Source organism: Vanessa cardui, chromosome 27, assembly GCF_905220365.1.
Source record: "Vanessa cardui chromosome 27, ilVanCard2.1, whole genome shotgun sequence".
Taxonomy (NCBI): Eukaryota; Metazoa; Arthropoda; class Insecta; order Lepidoptera; family Nymphalidae; genus Vanessa; species Vanessa cardui.
The window spans coordinates 671,599-686,895 of NC_061149.1; the positions used below are offsets into that span (position 1 = coordinate 671,599).

At 36.6% G+C, this 15,297-nt stretch overlaps 1 protein-coding gene across 1 annotated transcript in view; it reads right to left on the reverse strand.

Annotated features, from left to right (window-relative positions):
• Positions 1 to 11,592, reverse strand: part of LOC124540924 (polypeptide N-acetylgalactosaminyltransferase 1-like) — a 29,962-nt gene extending 18,370 nt beyond the window's left edge. Inside the window, exons 1-6 of the mRNA XM_047118700.1 lie at positions 11,228 to 11,592; positions 9,059 to 9,259; positions 8,285 to 8,444; positions 6,115 to 6,328; positions 2,528 to 2,619; positions 1,523 to 1,650 (exon numbers count right to left, since the gene is read on the reverse strand). Coding sequence (XP_046974656.1) covers positions 1,523 to 1,650; positions 2,528 to 2,619; positions 6,115 to 6,328; positions 8,285 to 8,444; positions 9,059 to 9,259; positions 11,228 to 11,543 — 1,111 coding nt within the window. The 5' untranslated portion in view covers positions 11,544 to 11,592. The remainder of the gene's footprint in view (positions 1 to 1,522; positions 1,651 to 2,527; positions 2,620 to 6,114; positions 6,329 to 8,284; positions 8,445 to 9,058; positions 9,260 to 11,227) is intronic.
• Positions 11,593 to 15,297: the final 3,705 nt, after the last annotated feature.

Genomic DNA, 15,297 nt, shown 5'->3' on the forward strand with positions numbered 1-15,297 from the left:
TTCCAATGCGGGTTGGTGGAACACACATGTGGCAGAATTTCTATGAAATTTGTCACATGCAGGTTTCCTCACGATGTTTTCCTTCACCGCCGAGTACGATATGAATTATAAAGACAAATTAAGCTCATGAATCAGCGGTGCTTGCCGGGTTTTGAACCCGCAATCATCGGTTAAGATGCACGCTTTCTAACCACTGGGCCATCTCGACTCATATATTCAGTGTGGGCTAGCAACACTGAATATTATTTGGCTTAATTTGTGTTTAAAATACAACTCATACTTGAGACGAAGATTATATTATAATTAAATAATTATTTAATTAATTATGTTATATAACATTTATTATGTACTTTTATGTATTTTTATATCATTTTATTATCTTAAGTATGTATTCGTGTGTAAATATTTGTATGTAAGTTTATGACTGCTTGGATGGTTTTGAAATCTCCCTTTGATTGGGTTGTCTGGAAGAGATGGCTAGAAAGCCATAAGTCCGCCCGTTGTACAACACTTTTAATGTACTTCTTTTGATTTTTTTAAATTATTTTTTTGTATTTTATTAATTTTGTGATACTTTTTTTTTGTTTTTTGTTTGTGGTGTGCAATAAAGAATAATTCATTATTTAAGTCGAATAAATTGTTAATTGTTAGACTAGGAGATCACGCCGTTTACAGTCAACACAATGTAATCGAAGATTAAAAAGGAAAAATATTATTATGAAAGTAAGTCATGTGCATAATTTGTGTTTTAATTCATCTCGTGCTCGGCGGTGAAGGGAAATATCGTTAGGAAACCTGCATGTGACTAATTTCATAGAAATTCTGCCACATGTGTATTCCACCAATCCGCATTGGAACAGCGTGGTGGAATATGTTCCAAACCTTCTCCTCAAAGGGAGAGATGGCCGATGATATGTGGTCGAAGAAATTATTAAGTAAAAATATTGAGAAAAAACATATCTATCGTCATATATCTGCCATTTTTGATATATTGATTAGTTTTGGAAATAATTTTATAGTGTGAAAATAAGTTACATACAATTCACATTTTACCGCGTTTTTGCTCATAGCTCATAATTTAGTCGAGATGGCCCAGTTGAGTCGAGATGGCCCAGTGGTTAGAACGCGCGCATTTTAACCGATGATTGCGGGTTCGAACCCAGGCAAGCACCGCTGATTCTGCTTAATTTGTCTCTATAATTCATCTCGTGCTCAGCGGTGAAGGAAAACATCGTGAGGAAACCTGCATGTGACAAATTTCATAGAAATTCTGCCACATGTGTATTCCACCATCCCGCATTGGAACAGCGTGGTGGTATATGTTCAAACCTTCTCATCAAAGGGAGAGGAGGCCTTTAGCCCAGCAGTGGGAATTTACAGGCTGTTGTTGTTGTTGTCATATTGTAGTTTAGGTAGATAAAGGCATTAAAGATATACCATGGCATGGCCCCTTCCTCTCCCCAAAATCGAGGGTAAGGCACCGAAGGGAATTACAGTTATTAATAACGAAAATGTCACTCACATTGCCAGATCCGAAACGACATCTCCAAGTTTTCGCCCCCCCACCCGGCCATCTGTTCGTCGTAGGCTCCCAGCTCCCAATAGTACGCTCGGTTGATCGCGAACAAACCACCGGCCATTGTTGGTGACCTACACGAGAAGGCAAATACGTATAGTACGAAACAACTTAGATGTAGCATCGGCAAATTCCATAAAACCGATTGCCGATTTACACAACCAATAGAAATAGCTCCCTATCGCGCCATTAGACGCTATTCGTCGCTACGGATTCTCCCGTCAGTGACGTGTCAAATTGAAGAATATATTAGGTCATATGATATTACAAGTTATTACGTTTATGTAAAGAATATATACACATAAGAAATAAATATTGATAATTTGGGATAGCGCTCTTAATTCGGATGTGATCGGTTTTACGAATTTTGTCGATGCGACATCTAATTTGTGTCGTACTATACCACTAAAGTTAACAATTAGCAATCATAAGTTGGATTTCGATATTTCTTGCAAAAGATTGGGAATATCCAAAAATTGTCCAAAGAGATGATGCAGGGATGAAAACGTGAATTTAAACCGATATCTGAATGTGTCAGATGGATGACTGCCACATGTGCACCCACTAACCATATCTTTCTTTTTTTTAAAATAGATTGGCGGACAAACAGCCACCTGATGGTAAGTGGTCACCATCACCCATAGACAATGACGCTGTAAGATATATTAACTATTCCTTACATCGTCAATGTGCCACCAACCTTGAAAACTAAGATGTTATGTCCCTTGTGTCTGTAGTTACACTGGCTAACTCACCCTTCAAACCGGAACACAACAATACTGAGTACTGTTATTTGGCGGTAGAATAAATGATGAGTGAGTGGTACCTACTCAGACGAGCTTGCATAAAGCCCTACCACCATGTGCCTCAATGTCTTTAGATAAATTTTAGTGAATACTTAAGTTTGCCTGTGTTAAAATAACGTTATATTCATACATATATCAATCTTACCAAGTAGGTGCTATGTCTGAGCCCCGTCGTTTCTTCTCTCGCTCCGGGACATCGATCCAGGTAAAATGTCCCATAAACGTGAATCCTCCCACCTAGGCATTATGAGGATAATTATTTAAAAGAACTTCAGAAATAAAACAGATTCCAGAAAACAAAGACCTCACTTATCAACGTTCAGAAGATGTATATATAGGTTTATTCATTTAGAATCGGGTAAAAAGGCCTGGCAAATGGGCTATCATGTCCATAATCACCTAAAAATGACCATCATTGCGCTTACCTTGGGATCTAACATGTTATGTCCCTTATGCCTGTACACTAACCAATCAAACTCAAAAACAATATTGCAATTTTGCAGTAGAATTTTTGATGGTTTGAACGTAACCAGCTATACAAAGCCAATAGCCAAAGCCATGTCCAAAAAATTGATGGCTCATATGAACCACCGTATATGTAGTATGATAGTATGAAATCTTAATAATTTATGCTCATATACCGTCCTATATATGTCACCTGATCGTTCATAAGACCCATCCATTTTTTGGAAATGGGCCTGTAGTCTACAACTGCTGAGTAATTGAAAACTTATTTGGGAATCTGTGATAATGGAACATATCTGGAGGGGAGAAAAAATCACACATACCTTGAGACCAATTAATTCAGTAGAGCTATTCTGTGAGAAACTCGTTTTTCATCGAATAGGAGCATGACCAATCATAATAGCCAATTATTAGGATACAAGTACCAAAATGACGTATCTACGAATTCGTTTGTCAATAAATAACGAGTGAAATACGAGGTGAAATCTTAAAGAATAGTTCTTCTGTATAATAATTACGTTTAATATATACAATCATGCACGTGACTTAAAACTATTTACACTACTAAAAACAACTTCTCACACACCGAAAAGGGAAATTAGTACAAATATACACAACTACGAAAAGCTGATATATATACATATATATTGTATACATTATACTTAGCTGTAAGCATCCGTTAGTTAAAACTTATCGGGTAATTATTATTTAATCTAAATATTACTCGTGTAAGCAGAAAAATCAAAAAATCCAGACAGGTAAAGTCACTTTTATTTCTCACCTTTAACTCTGCCGTTTCATTTCATTTGGAAAAAATACATTGATAGAGAAGGCATATTATTGAATACAAGATTATATACACGATAAAAAAGCGTGGAATTAATTCTTGTTGACGTCCAGGCAGGATACATCACATACATATATAATTGTATGTAACTAACATGACTGTATTTTTAAATGTGGAAAAAGAGCAACTACTGAATTTCTTGCCGGTTCCTCTCGGTAGAATCTACTTTCCAAACCGGTGGTAGCTCCACTGAATCCTAATGATACTGATCCTCAAAAATATACAGAGACATCACGAATTAAATGAGGAGCTGAGATGGCCCAGTGGTTAGAACGCGTGCATCTTAACCGATGATTGCGGGATCAAACCCAGGCAAGCACCACTATATATATGTGCTCAATTTGTGTTTATAAATCATATCGTGCTCGGCGTTGAAGGAAAACATCTTGAGGAAACCTACATGTGTCTAATTTCATCGAAATTCTGCCACATTTGTATTCAACCAACCCGCATTGGAACGGCGTGGTGCATTGGGATATGTTACAAACCCTCTCCTTAATGGGAGAGGAGGCCTTATCTCAGCAGTGGGAAATTGACAGGCTGTTACTTTACTATATATCGCGAATCTCAATCTCAAATACTATTTAGCAACGTAACGTCGTAATTCCTCTGTTTTTCAATAATAAATAGATCACTTTAGTATTGGACTCATATATTTACGTGCCGTTATTTCAGCATTGTTTGAACTTATAAATTAATTCCCACAGTCATTATTTAATTCACATGCAGCGCATAAATAATAAGACTATTGAGGCGTGTTTTTTAATTGTTGCAATGTTGGTAATTATTATTACACTTAATATGTTTCGCAGAGCCGAGATGGCTCAGTGGTTAGAACTTTCTTAATTGATGATTGCGGGTTCAAACCCAGACAAGGATCATTGATTGTTCATGTGTCTTAATTTGTGTTTATAATTCATCTCGTTTTCGGCGGTGACAGAAAAGATCCTGAGGAAACCTAAATGCGTCAAATTTCATAGAAATTTTGCTACGTGTATTCCACCAATCCGCATTGGAACGGCGTGGTGGAATATATTCCAAACCTTCTCCTCAAAGGGAAGGGAGCTGTGGGAAATTTACAGGCTGTTGTTATTGTTGTTTGTTATTATGTTTAGCGATTAGTTTGTATGGCTATAGATTTAGAGACTCTCCGTTCTGTTATAATATTAATTAGTAATCTTTAGTTTAATACTTCTATTAGGATTACATAGATGACTAACAGCGTGTCCCGGCTTCGCACCGGTGGACATGAGTTTTTTTTACACAAAAACCTGAATAATTTATATACCTAAATCTTCCTTATCAATCCCTCTATCCATAAGTGTAAACATCACGAAAATCCGTAAAGTTTTGGAGTTTATCACAAATACACTTTAATTTCAAACAATTTCAATATTTCCGTAGTGTTATCGCTCGAACGCAAGTATCGGGCGTAGCGAATTTATTACATAGATAAAAAATCAATTCTCCAATAAGCGTTAGTACGTTAGCGGTATCGTTTAGTGCCACCACTTATACAGGCTGACCTGGAACTGCTGGGCTGCCTCTAGCTGAAAGGTCGTCTGATCGATAACATCTATCAGTGGCGTTAGCACCGCATCACGTTTATGTGTTATCCGCTGTAGGAGCGGCCTCAGCCAATCAGCGCTCGCCTCGCAATGCGCGTCGAGAAACACGAGGACGTCACCGCGCGACGCGCGTGCGCCCGCTATGCGCGCGCGCATGAGACCTTGCCTGCGTTTCATTTTGATCTCACCTCAATATATTATACATATTTACATATATATATATATATATATATATTAATATATAAAAGTTTTCGATACATAGATCTAATAGTAATACAAATATTTCACAAACTAAGCTACAAATTTAATAACAATTGACAGCAATAACGTTAAACTGAAAAAACGACTACGAATATATTTACAAGTTAATAAACAAATCAAAAACAACAAGGAGAAGCACAAGAAACAAAAGGCAAACGAAAACGAAGAATGAAACGGTGTTGCAAACAATGCAATACAATGCACACGTGATGTTGGTGAAAACATAGATAAGAGAATCGAGGAAACGCATTCGTGCAATTTTATTACAAACAGTGTGGAAATAATCAGCCCAATTTGTACGAGAATTTATCGCTTTTAAATATATTATTGAAGGGGCAATTGGTCAAGAACTCCTGTCTTCTTCCATCGTATGTTAAATCAGTAGTAACAAAGAGAGACAACAGTATACAATTAATCATCCTCTAGACATCGTTTTAATGTCCTGCATATATATTTATAATTCATACGAAGGATTTTTTTGGAGTCCCCCAGGGTGCCATTCTAGGTCCGTCACTATTTACAATGTATAAGAATGATAAAAAAGAAGCAATAAACCAGGAAACACAAAAAAAGCGCTGCAACAGACGGCACCTGAAACGTGACAGGATCTTGGACGCTGTAGTAGAAGTTTGAAGCTTCGATGACGTCAATGATCGGTACGACCACAGCGTGGGGGGAGTCTTTGACCCTCTGCAGGAGCGGCCTTAGCCAATCGATTTGGGCTTCGCAATGAGAGTCTAGGAATACTAGGACGTCACCGTTCGCGTACCGCGCGCCCGCCAGCCGAGCTCTTGTCAGACCCACACTGTTCAGTCATGAATAAACATACTTAGTTGACATGGAGATAAATGAAGATATAAAAGGAAAGGAAAGATTAGATACATCCATACTACATGTAACATTAAATTACGCTACGAATAACAACTAAGTTATAACTGACGATTATAATTACATCAAGACACTAATCCCGATACTAATTACATACATACGCAAAAATAACACTAACAATCTAAAACCAGAACATTTACTATGACATTAAACATTTCACTTAAATGGGCCAAATGTTGGTCACCAACGCTCATAGACATTGGTACGGTAAGTAATATAAAGCAATCCTTACAGCACCAAGGTTGGTCTTGGGTTGGGTAACCAACAATGAGAGGTACTGGTGTTTCACAGTAGATGGTGTGGGTGAAATTTACACCAGCACAAATTTTTCACCAGACCTTTCATCAATTAAGTATTCCAACGTTAATTATTATCTTGATTATTCTACAGCCGGAGTATAGCAGGCGTCGTTGAAGATAAGATTTAAAACATACTTATTATGCAGCGAAATAAATATCTGTTATTTTTTGCTTGAATTAACGCAAAAGAGACGGATTTATCTCCATCTCTCTCTTGCTACGATTAAGTATTTTGTATGACACGTACACATAGAGCACCACAGCTATAAACTACAACAAACAGATAAAGCTACCCTTACGTCATCAATTACAACAAACCCAACATCGAACGATCAGACATCCCTAGCTACGTGAAATCACCTCGAAAATCGAAACGTTCCCGGCGTGATATTCGAAAGTGTCTTGCTCTAAGAGATCTATGACCGGTGTGACGACTGCCTTTCGGTTATCTTTGATACGTTGTAACAGCGGCCTGAGCCAGTCCATGACGCCTTCGCAATGGGAATCGAGGAAAACCATAACGTCACTGATGGCGATACGAGCACCAGCGTGACGGGACTGAGTTACGCCTACCCTGTGCAAACGTTAGCTGATGATGCTTCGAAGAATATGTTTAAAGAATAAAATATGAGAAATTAAGACAAATATCTAAATCATTATTTGAAAAGAATATACAACGGCTGCCCAATTTCAAATGCTTAGTTTGGAATCGGACATGTCATCGGGATTACACTTATTTTTTTATGGTATAGGTTTGCGGACGAGCATCTATACCACCTGACGGTAAGTGGTCATCATCGCCCATAGACAATGACGCTGTAAGAAATATTAACTATACCTTACATCGTCAATGTGCCACCAACCTTGGGAACTAAGATGTTATGTCCCTTGTGCCTGTAGTTACACTGGCTCACTCACCCTTCAAACCGAAACACAACAATATTCAGTACTGTTATTTGGCGGTAGAATAACAAATGAGTGATGAGTTACAGCAGACAATTTCAACGAAGCCTAATCGACTGCACAGGCAATATTATAGGGCAAAAAAAATAATGCAGTCTGTATTTCCTACCAAGCGATCGGACGTCTTCAGGATTGATGAGACTATGCCAATACATAACACAGGGTGAACAATCTATATGTTTTCCAAACTAAGAATGGTTAACAGTGTTAACTTCTAATTTTCACGTCTTGAGATACAACACCGGAAATTTCTATTGGCAACATTTGGGACTCAAACCCGTAAGGGATTATGCCAGCCATTAAGTTAACTAGGCTAGACAATAGACATACTTCGAGGCTTTTCCATAAAATATTTAAACTTACGAACAAACATGATAGAATATCATAAATTTTACAAATTTATATAATAGTTTCAGCTTGCATATAACCTACAAGATTTTCATCATAGCAAAGAACTATTTTTCTTTTTCATACCACAGAGCTCGATGACTCAAAATAAAATATTCGAAAAGAATAGAAAGCTATATTTAGATCAAATAGGACGAATTGACTTTTACTAATCAAATAAAGACAAGGAGAATTTGGAACAAGATTAAAATTAGAACACTCACCGATCCGGTAATCTCAATATACGTATGAGATCAGGAGGTAGGCGCGTGCGCACGTAATGACTAAGTTTACCCTTCAGCTCTGGTAGCGTAGAGTTATCGTCCACCAAGATTATCTCCTTAAGATACACGTAAGGGGACTTTTCGTCTTGACCAGGGTAACCTTAAGGAGTGAATACATATTTTAAATAAGAAGGAGCACTTTTTAAATCAGGCGGTGAAATAAATAGGCGGTGGTGAAATATATCGCTAGGAAACATGCATGTGTCATATTCGTGGACACCACATGTACTGTACGTAATATTAACAATTCCACTTATCACCAATGAGTTACCAACCTTTGGAAGTAAGATCTTATGTCCCTTGTGCCTGAAGTTAGGCCCACGTTGAGTGCCCGCTTAATTATGCTTCAAGCAATATTTTAATTTTGGTAAGGGATTCGCCTGAAAATATCCCACAGAAGAACTTACATCGATTCAGAAGTTTCAGAGATTACTCTATCACGCTGCTCCATATTTATTTAGTAGATACACCTGACACATCTTCCTCACGATGTTTCCTTCAGCGACAAAATACACATTGATCGCAAGATAGACCTTGACCAGATTTGAAACCAGAATTTTCGGTTAAGATCTTAAGAGCAGAGATGGGTTTATAGTTACTATACCTAACAGCGCCATCTCAGCTCGTATTGCTAAATCCTATTGGGTATGCTAATGCTAAATATTCGATGGAGCTACAGTCCGGAAAATATTCTAATGATAAATATATACTCACCCAGCCTCATGGTCTCTCCAGTCTCCCTGTTTATATAATTCGCCTTCGCGTACCACGGATTGTCTCTTCGAGCACTGTTCAGAACGCTCCATATCGTACGAACCACCACAGAGTATGGTTCGTTGTGGAATATTAGTATAACAGAGGCAGATGGCAGTTCTGCGTCGTATACAACTCTCTGGCACGCTGGGTTTCGGAAATCTAAGAATTAAACAATTATTTTATGTTAGATTATTTTTGAAGCGAGACATAGCATACCTGAATACTTTTGTCTTCAGTATTTGTTAGCACGGATATCTAAAGCTGGATTACAAAACTATTTATAATCATAAAGCTGGAGACTCTCTTCGGGATGTTTTTAACAAAGTAGGAATACTCACTGTTGCATCACAATATATTTACAACAATATTATTTATATTCATTGAACACTTTGATAAAATCAGTGATAATCATTGCATGTGCCCAAGAAGTATAGCTTATAACGATAAGTTTCTGATTCCACAAAGTCAATAAATCCTTTTTATTGACTTTGCGGAGTTTTTGAAACACAACAAGGCTGGACGCGGATATCGCGAGTCCTGAAAGACAGTGTTGAGGAGCATTACAAACCCTTAAATCCTGGTTGAAAATCCTGGGAACAGCTTGAACTTTCTCCCTATGCACAATGGATAGACCTGCATATTTAGTTAAATCTGACTAGGCAAATCGAGAACTCACCAATTAACAAATTGTCAGTTAACGTAACAGCCCGTAAATGTTCTACTGCTGGGCTGAGGCTTTCCTAATGTGGAGAAGGTTCAACCATTCTTGTATTCAACAAATCCAACGAGTTAATTGTGATTGGTCGAAATGTAATTAGAAATGTATTCATTGATTTAAAAATTTAAACTTTGCCCTCAGTGACCTACACAGCTCAGGTCAATTTTTGTGAGGAATAGTCAAAGCTGGATCGGAATAGAATTGGGAGTGTTCTGATACATATAGTGAAATTTGCCCCCAGAATTATTGCATATATTTTCTTATTTAGAGAAAGGTGAAAATGTCTGCATGTGTTATGTTTAAGACGAGGGTTTGTCCTGAATCAGAATATTTATATTGTGTATGTGTGTTTAATAAAGGTTTATGATTTACTTTGTTTTATTGAGTTTGTAGAAGGATTTTTTGATATAATCTACTTTTCTACTTTCTGAACCCGTGGTAACTTTATATTTAATATAATCCTGCAAGGTGACAACTGAAATAGCTTGTAAAAGCTTACTAGAACCCTTGATATGACTCGGACAAACCATTCATCAAGTATTTGCCAAGGATAGATGAAGGTTTTTCCAATTTAAGGGAAAGATTACCTTTATCAATATTTTTTACTAAGCTTAGTTAAAGCCAATGATTGATGATTTTTAGAGACTTACATATATTTGTTCTATATAGTTCTTAAAATATATTCTATTATTAAAGAAATAGATCAATCTGATCTTACTAATATTTGTATATTTTGCTAAAATACTACCTGTATTACAGCAAAATAAATGAGTGTGTAAATATTTGTGTTACAGAACCCATATTGAAAAAATTATGTATATATATCGGACACCATCACATACATTACTCTGGTCCCAATAAGCAGCTAAAGCACTTATGTTATGGAAGTAATGACAGTACCACAAACACCCAGACCCAAGACAACATAGAAAACTAATGAACTTTATCTACATTGATTCGGCTGGGAATCAAACCCAGAACCTCAGAGAAGCGTACCTATGAAAATCAGTGTACACACTACTCCACCATGGAGGCTATCAAACCATATTTATGTTCAATTACTTTTTTCTACAATATTAACTTAATTACTATGAATATTAATTATGGTACATTTTTAAATATGATGAATTATGTTTGGTCAATATAATTTAATATAATAAAACTTGATAAAGAACGAACCTTATTTCATGGTATTACTGGCAATTAATATTAATGTTTAGTTTCGCTGATAAAAATTGTTATAGTACTTTAGATCGTGTTTTAATTTAAAAATCATGAAATCAATGATATTTCAATTATGTTATTGATTTTATATAAAATAATTTGAACCATATCGCATTGATATGCTTAAATTATAAGCGACAGGAAATAAACGCACCGGCAATACTAACTGTACATTAAGTCCTTACCTTTTAAAGTTCGATTGTAAGCAATGCGATCGCTTAAGTAAACGTTTACAGCCAATTTCTTCTCAGACTCCTCGCCTAGACGTTTCGCATCACCGATCAAATGTGCAGCTACACCTCCTTCTCCTAAGCCAGTTATAATACGAGCCTCATCTTCTAAGATTTCTTTTTCATATATATCTTCTGGATCATAACTTTGAGCGCCAGCTGATCGTTTCCCACCGCGCCAATGCTCGAATAAAGTCAATATTGTCACAACTAATATAAGAAAGAACGCTACTTTTGCCGCATGATAGCACTTGCGAACCGGCAAATTCATTTTTTTGAATAAACTACAAAGCCGCGCGTGCCATACAAACAACAGCTAGGTTGACACTGACGTTTGCATGTTTACGAACAATGTTCTTAAACAGGAAGGCCGAAAGTAAACATGTCGTTAGGCCTAATCCTGTTTTGGTGATTCGAATTTTGCCATTAAAAATAACTGCGCTTAATTTGAAAAAAAGAAAACGTTTTTTCTTTGTTTTGTATCTGAAACTAATTTCAAAAATTTTTGTTTCGTGCAATATTGTTATCCTAATTTTTAGAATCCATTTTTAATTTGTTCTGACTTCTCTCTCCCTCTACTCGAACCAATGTACATGTGACTTCTCTACCCGTCAAAGCGCCTCTACTTATGAATACTGGATCTTAGCTTACTTGATTTTTTTTAAATAATGAAATAACTCTTGCTTGACGGATCGAAATATCGAAAATATTATTCACTAGTAAAATAATTCAAATGGATGTGTTCAACCTATTGAAAGTTATACTTTAAAGTTAAACAACAATTTGAAATTAATTTTTTTTTAGTTTTTCCTAGCAATAGTGAAGACTTAATGCTGTTGGACGATTTAGTAAGGGCGTGATGGAGAGCAACATAAGCGTTTAGACTCTTAGAAATTAATATTAAAAAAAATATGTTGCGCTAATTAAACAAACAAAACGTAAGTATATTTTGATTTCTTCAGAAAATGAAGCCATTTTGTCTAGATACAACAACAAATCTAAACAAAATGAATCATTTTACGCAAAGACTAAAGGCAATAAATATCATACCCTTATTCACATTTTATTAAGATACTAATTTTTGATGTCATAATATCACGTTAGTAATTTTAGATACTAAAGAAGATAAACCTTTTACAGAGTGCCATTACATTTTGAAATGTGTAAGACAGATTATAAAATTTCTGATACATGTACTGTAGATATGTACAGTGTTATTGGTAATTCGACGTATATCCGTTAGGAGGTGGTAGGGGTGACTATTTGCAATAATTTTAACCCCCATATGCATAATTATCATCAATCAATCATCACGTTTTTGAGCTTTTATCAATTTATTTAAAAAAAGTATCAATTAAAATCTATTTTTTTTTCTTTTGTTTTATAAAAACGATTAAACACTGGATATTTGTCAATATTTAAACAATAATTATCGGTCCAAATTTAAAAATGCGAGACGGAAAACGAAATTTATTCAATATTTTTCCTCAAAAATGCCTTAAAAACTAAAAAAATCATTATAATAAATCTTGGCCTGCAGATTATTTTAAAAACATAACCGTTTCCGAATTTTTGGAAAGCTAAGAAGCTTTCCAAAAATTTATTAAAAAGAAGGAAATTATTTCAAAACAATCGAAATAAAGTGATCAGAAAGGACGCTGGTGGAAATTCGTAGTCGAACATGAACGAATTCGTACTAATGGTCGCTCTTTAAAATTCCCTCAAAATTAACTAAAAATAACAACCAATGAAAACTTACTTACTTAATACAAATTTAAAATAAAATTTAGGAACAGAAACAGTTCAATAGCTAAGTTATAAATAAGACATTTTGTAATGTAGCTTAAATAAAGTATAAATAATCGAATCCGAGAAACTCTCTATAAAAGAGCACAGCACACACAGCATTTTCTACAGTGTATAATGCAGAATTCTATCCTTACTATTCTCACGAAGAAGGAAGGAAAGGAAATTTATTTTTTATAAATTTGAGCTTAACGTCTATTCAGGAGTCGCGTCTTATTTGGAAAATAACTCTGAATTATATATACTACATTTGATCAAGATGGGGTTGCTCAATATCATAATGGCATGTTCATTGTAGTGAAAAAGTGTACAAAAATATCCTCATGTGAAATCCTCCTCAATAGTGCAAATAGTCACCCCTTATCACCTCCTAACGGATTTACGTCAAATTACCAATAACCCTGTATATTTTATTGAGAATATTCATACTATATTATTAAAAAACGGATAGTCGGCGCTCTTTACGGAATAGTCGCCAACTACGAAAGCAGCCCAACTCCTGGAAGACTACTTTGGTGCATCCTATACCTAAAAAGAGCAACCGCCCAGACCTGTCCAATTATAGGCCAATAGCCATCATCTCCTTGTTTTGATTCCATCGGGGTCGTTCAGCCAGTGATCTTCTAGATTACCTTAGTTATAGATGGGTGGAAGCAGTTGAGAGCAAGTGGGAGGCATTGGCGGCCAGTCTGGACATAGTGAAGGCCTTCGATAGCGTATGGCACAAAGCGCTTCTTTCGAAGCTCCCTTCCTACGGGCTTACCGGGAAATTATGCATTTGGATCACCAGCTTTTTGGCAGATCGGAACATTAAAGTCGTTATATGGAGCATGCTCTGATTTAAAATTCGTTAATGCCTATGTTGCACAAGGCTGCGTTCTATCACCTACTCTGTTTCTTCTGCATATCACTGACTTGTTGCAAATCTGTAACATTCACTGCTATGCAGATGACAGTACTGTAGACACCTTATACACCGTTTGGGCTAATATTTCTCGGGAAAACTTCGGAGAAAACCGGAACAATCTTGTGTCTGAAATCGAGTCTTCATTAAACAAAGTCTCTAACTGGGGCCGGCTAAACTTAGGCCATATATAATTGCTATTTTGCTATTAAAATATCTGATGGCGGAGAAGTACTCTCCCTTAGTAGTCCCTTAGGCTCACTTAGTAATTTCGGACACCCTGGCTAAAATTAGTCCACTTCAACTCCATAAAGAGGCAAGTTTGCGCGTTAGCTGCTAAAAAAATACCATTTCTTGTACCTCCATGATTTCAGAAGATTCCAATAGCCGCCACAGCTAGTATTGTAATACTTGACGTGGATATTTCGAGCCTCGTTCAGTTCCGCGGTCAATTGGAACACAAAGCCAAATTGGCATAAAAAAAGCTCGGTGTGCTCAGCAAGCCATGACAGTATTTCACGCCGGCCTAAAACTATACAAGGCGCAAATTGAACCCCACATGGAATATTGCTCACAACTCTGGGTGGGTGCTCCCCAATACCAGCTTCTTCCATTTGTCCGTATCCAACGCAGAACAGCTCGAATTATTGACGATCAAGCCCTTTTCGAACTGCTTGATTCTTTAGCTTTGCGTAGAGATGTTAGATCACTCTGAATCTTCTACTTTCGAATATTTCACGGAAAATATTAGGACATTGTTTGGATTAATCCCGGACATTTCCACCTCGCACAACCACTCTGTTGCACCAGCATTCGCCCACGCTTTTTCCGAACCGATACGACTTCGAAACCTTAAAAAAAAGAGCGTACTCCTTCCTTAAAGGCCGGTGACGCACCTGCAAGCCCCACAGATGTCCATGGGCGATGGTAATCACTTTCCATCAGGTGAGCCTCATGCTCGTTTGCCCCCTATAACATAAAATAAGCCATCGGTTGTCTTTAAAATAAATGTGTATAAATTATGTCTAATTTTAATATATCTACTTGTGCTTATATTAAAAAAAAACCTAGAGCACGAATGCCACAACCCCGTAGTGTAATCCTGGCTACGGCCCTGCCGTGAGGAACCGTCTAACCTGGCTGAGCATTCCGAGCTTTTTCGATACTGATTTGTCTTTACAAGAATTGAACATCAACGATAACTTATATGTCAATGTTTTATATTTATAAATCGATCACGCTAATACAAAAGAGCCGAGATGGCCCAGTGAACGCGTGCATCTTAACCGATGATTTCGGGTTCAAACCCAGGCAA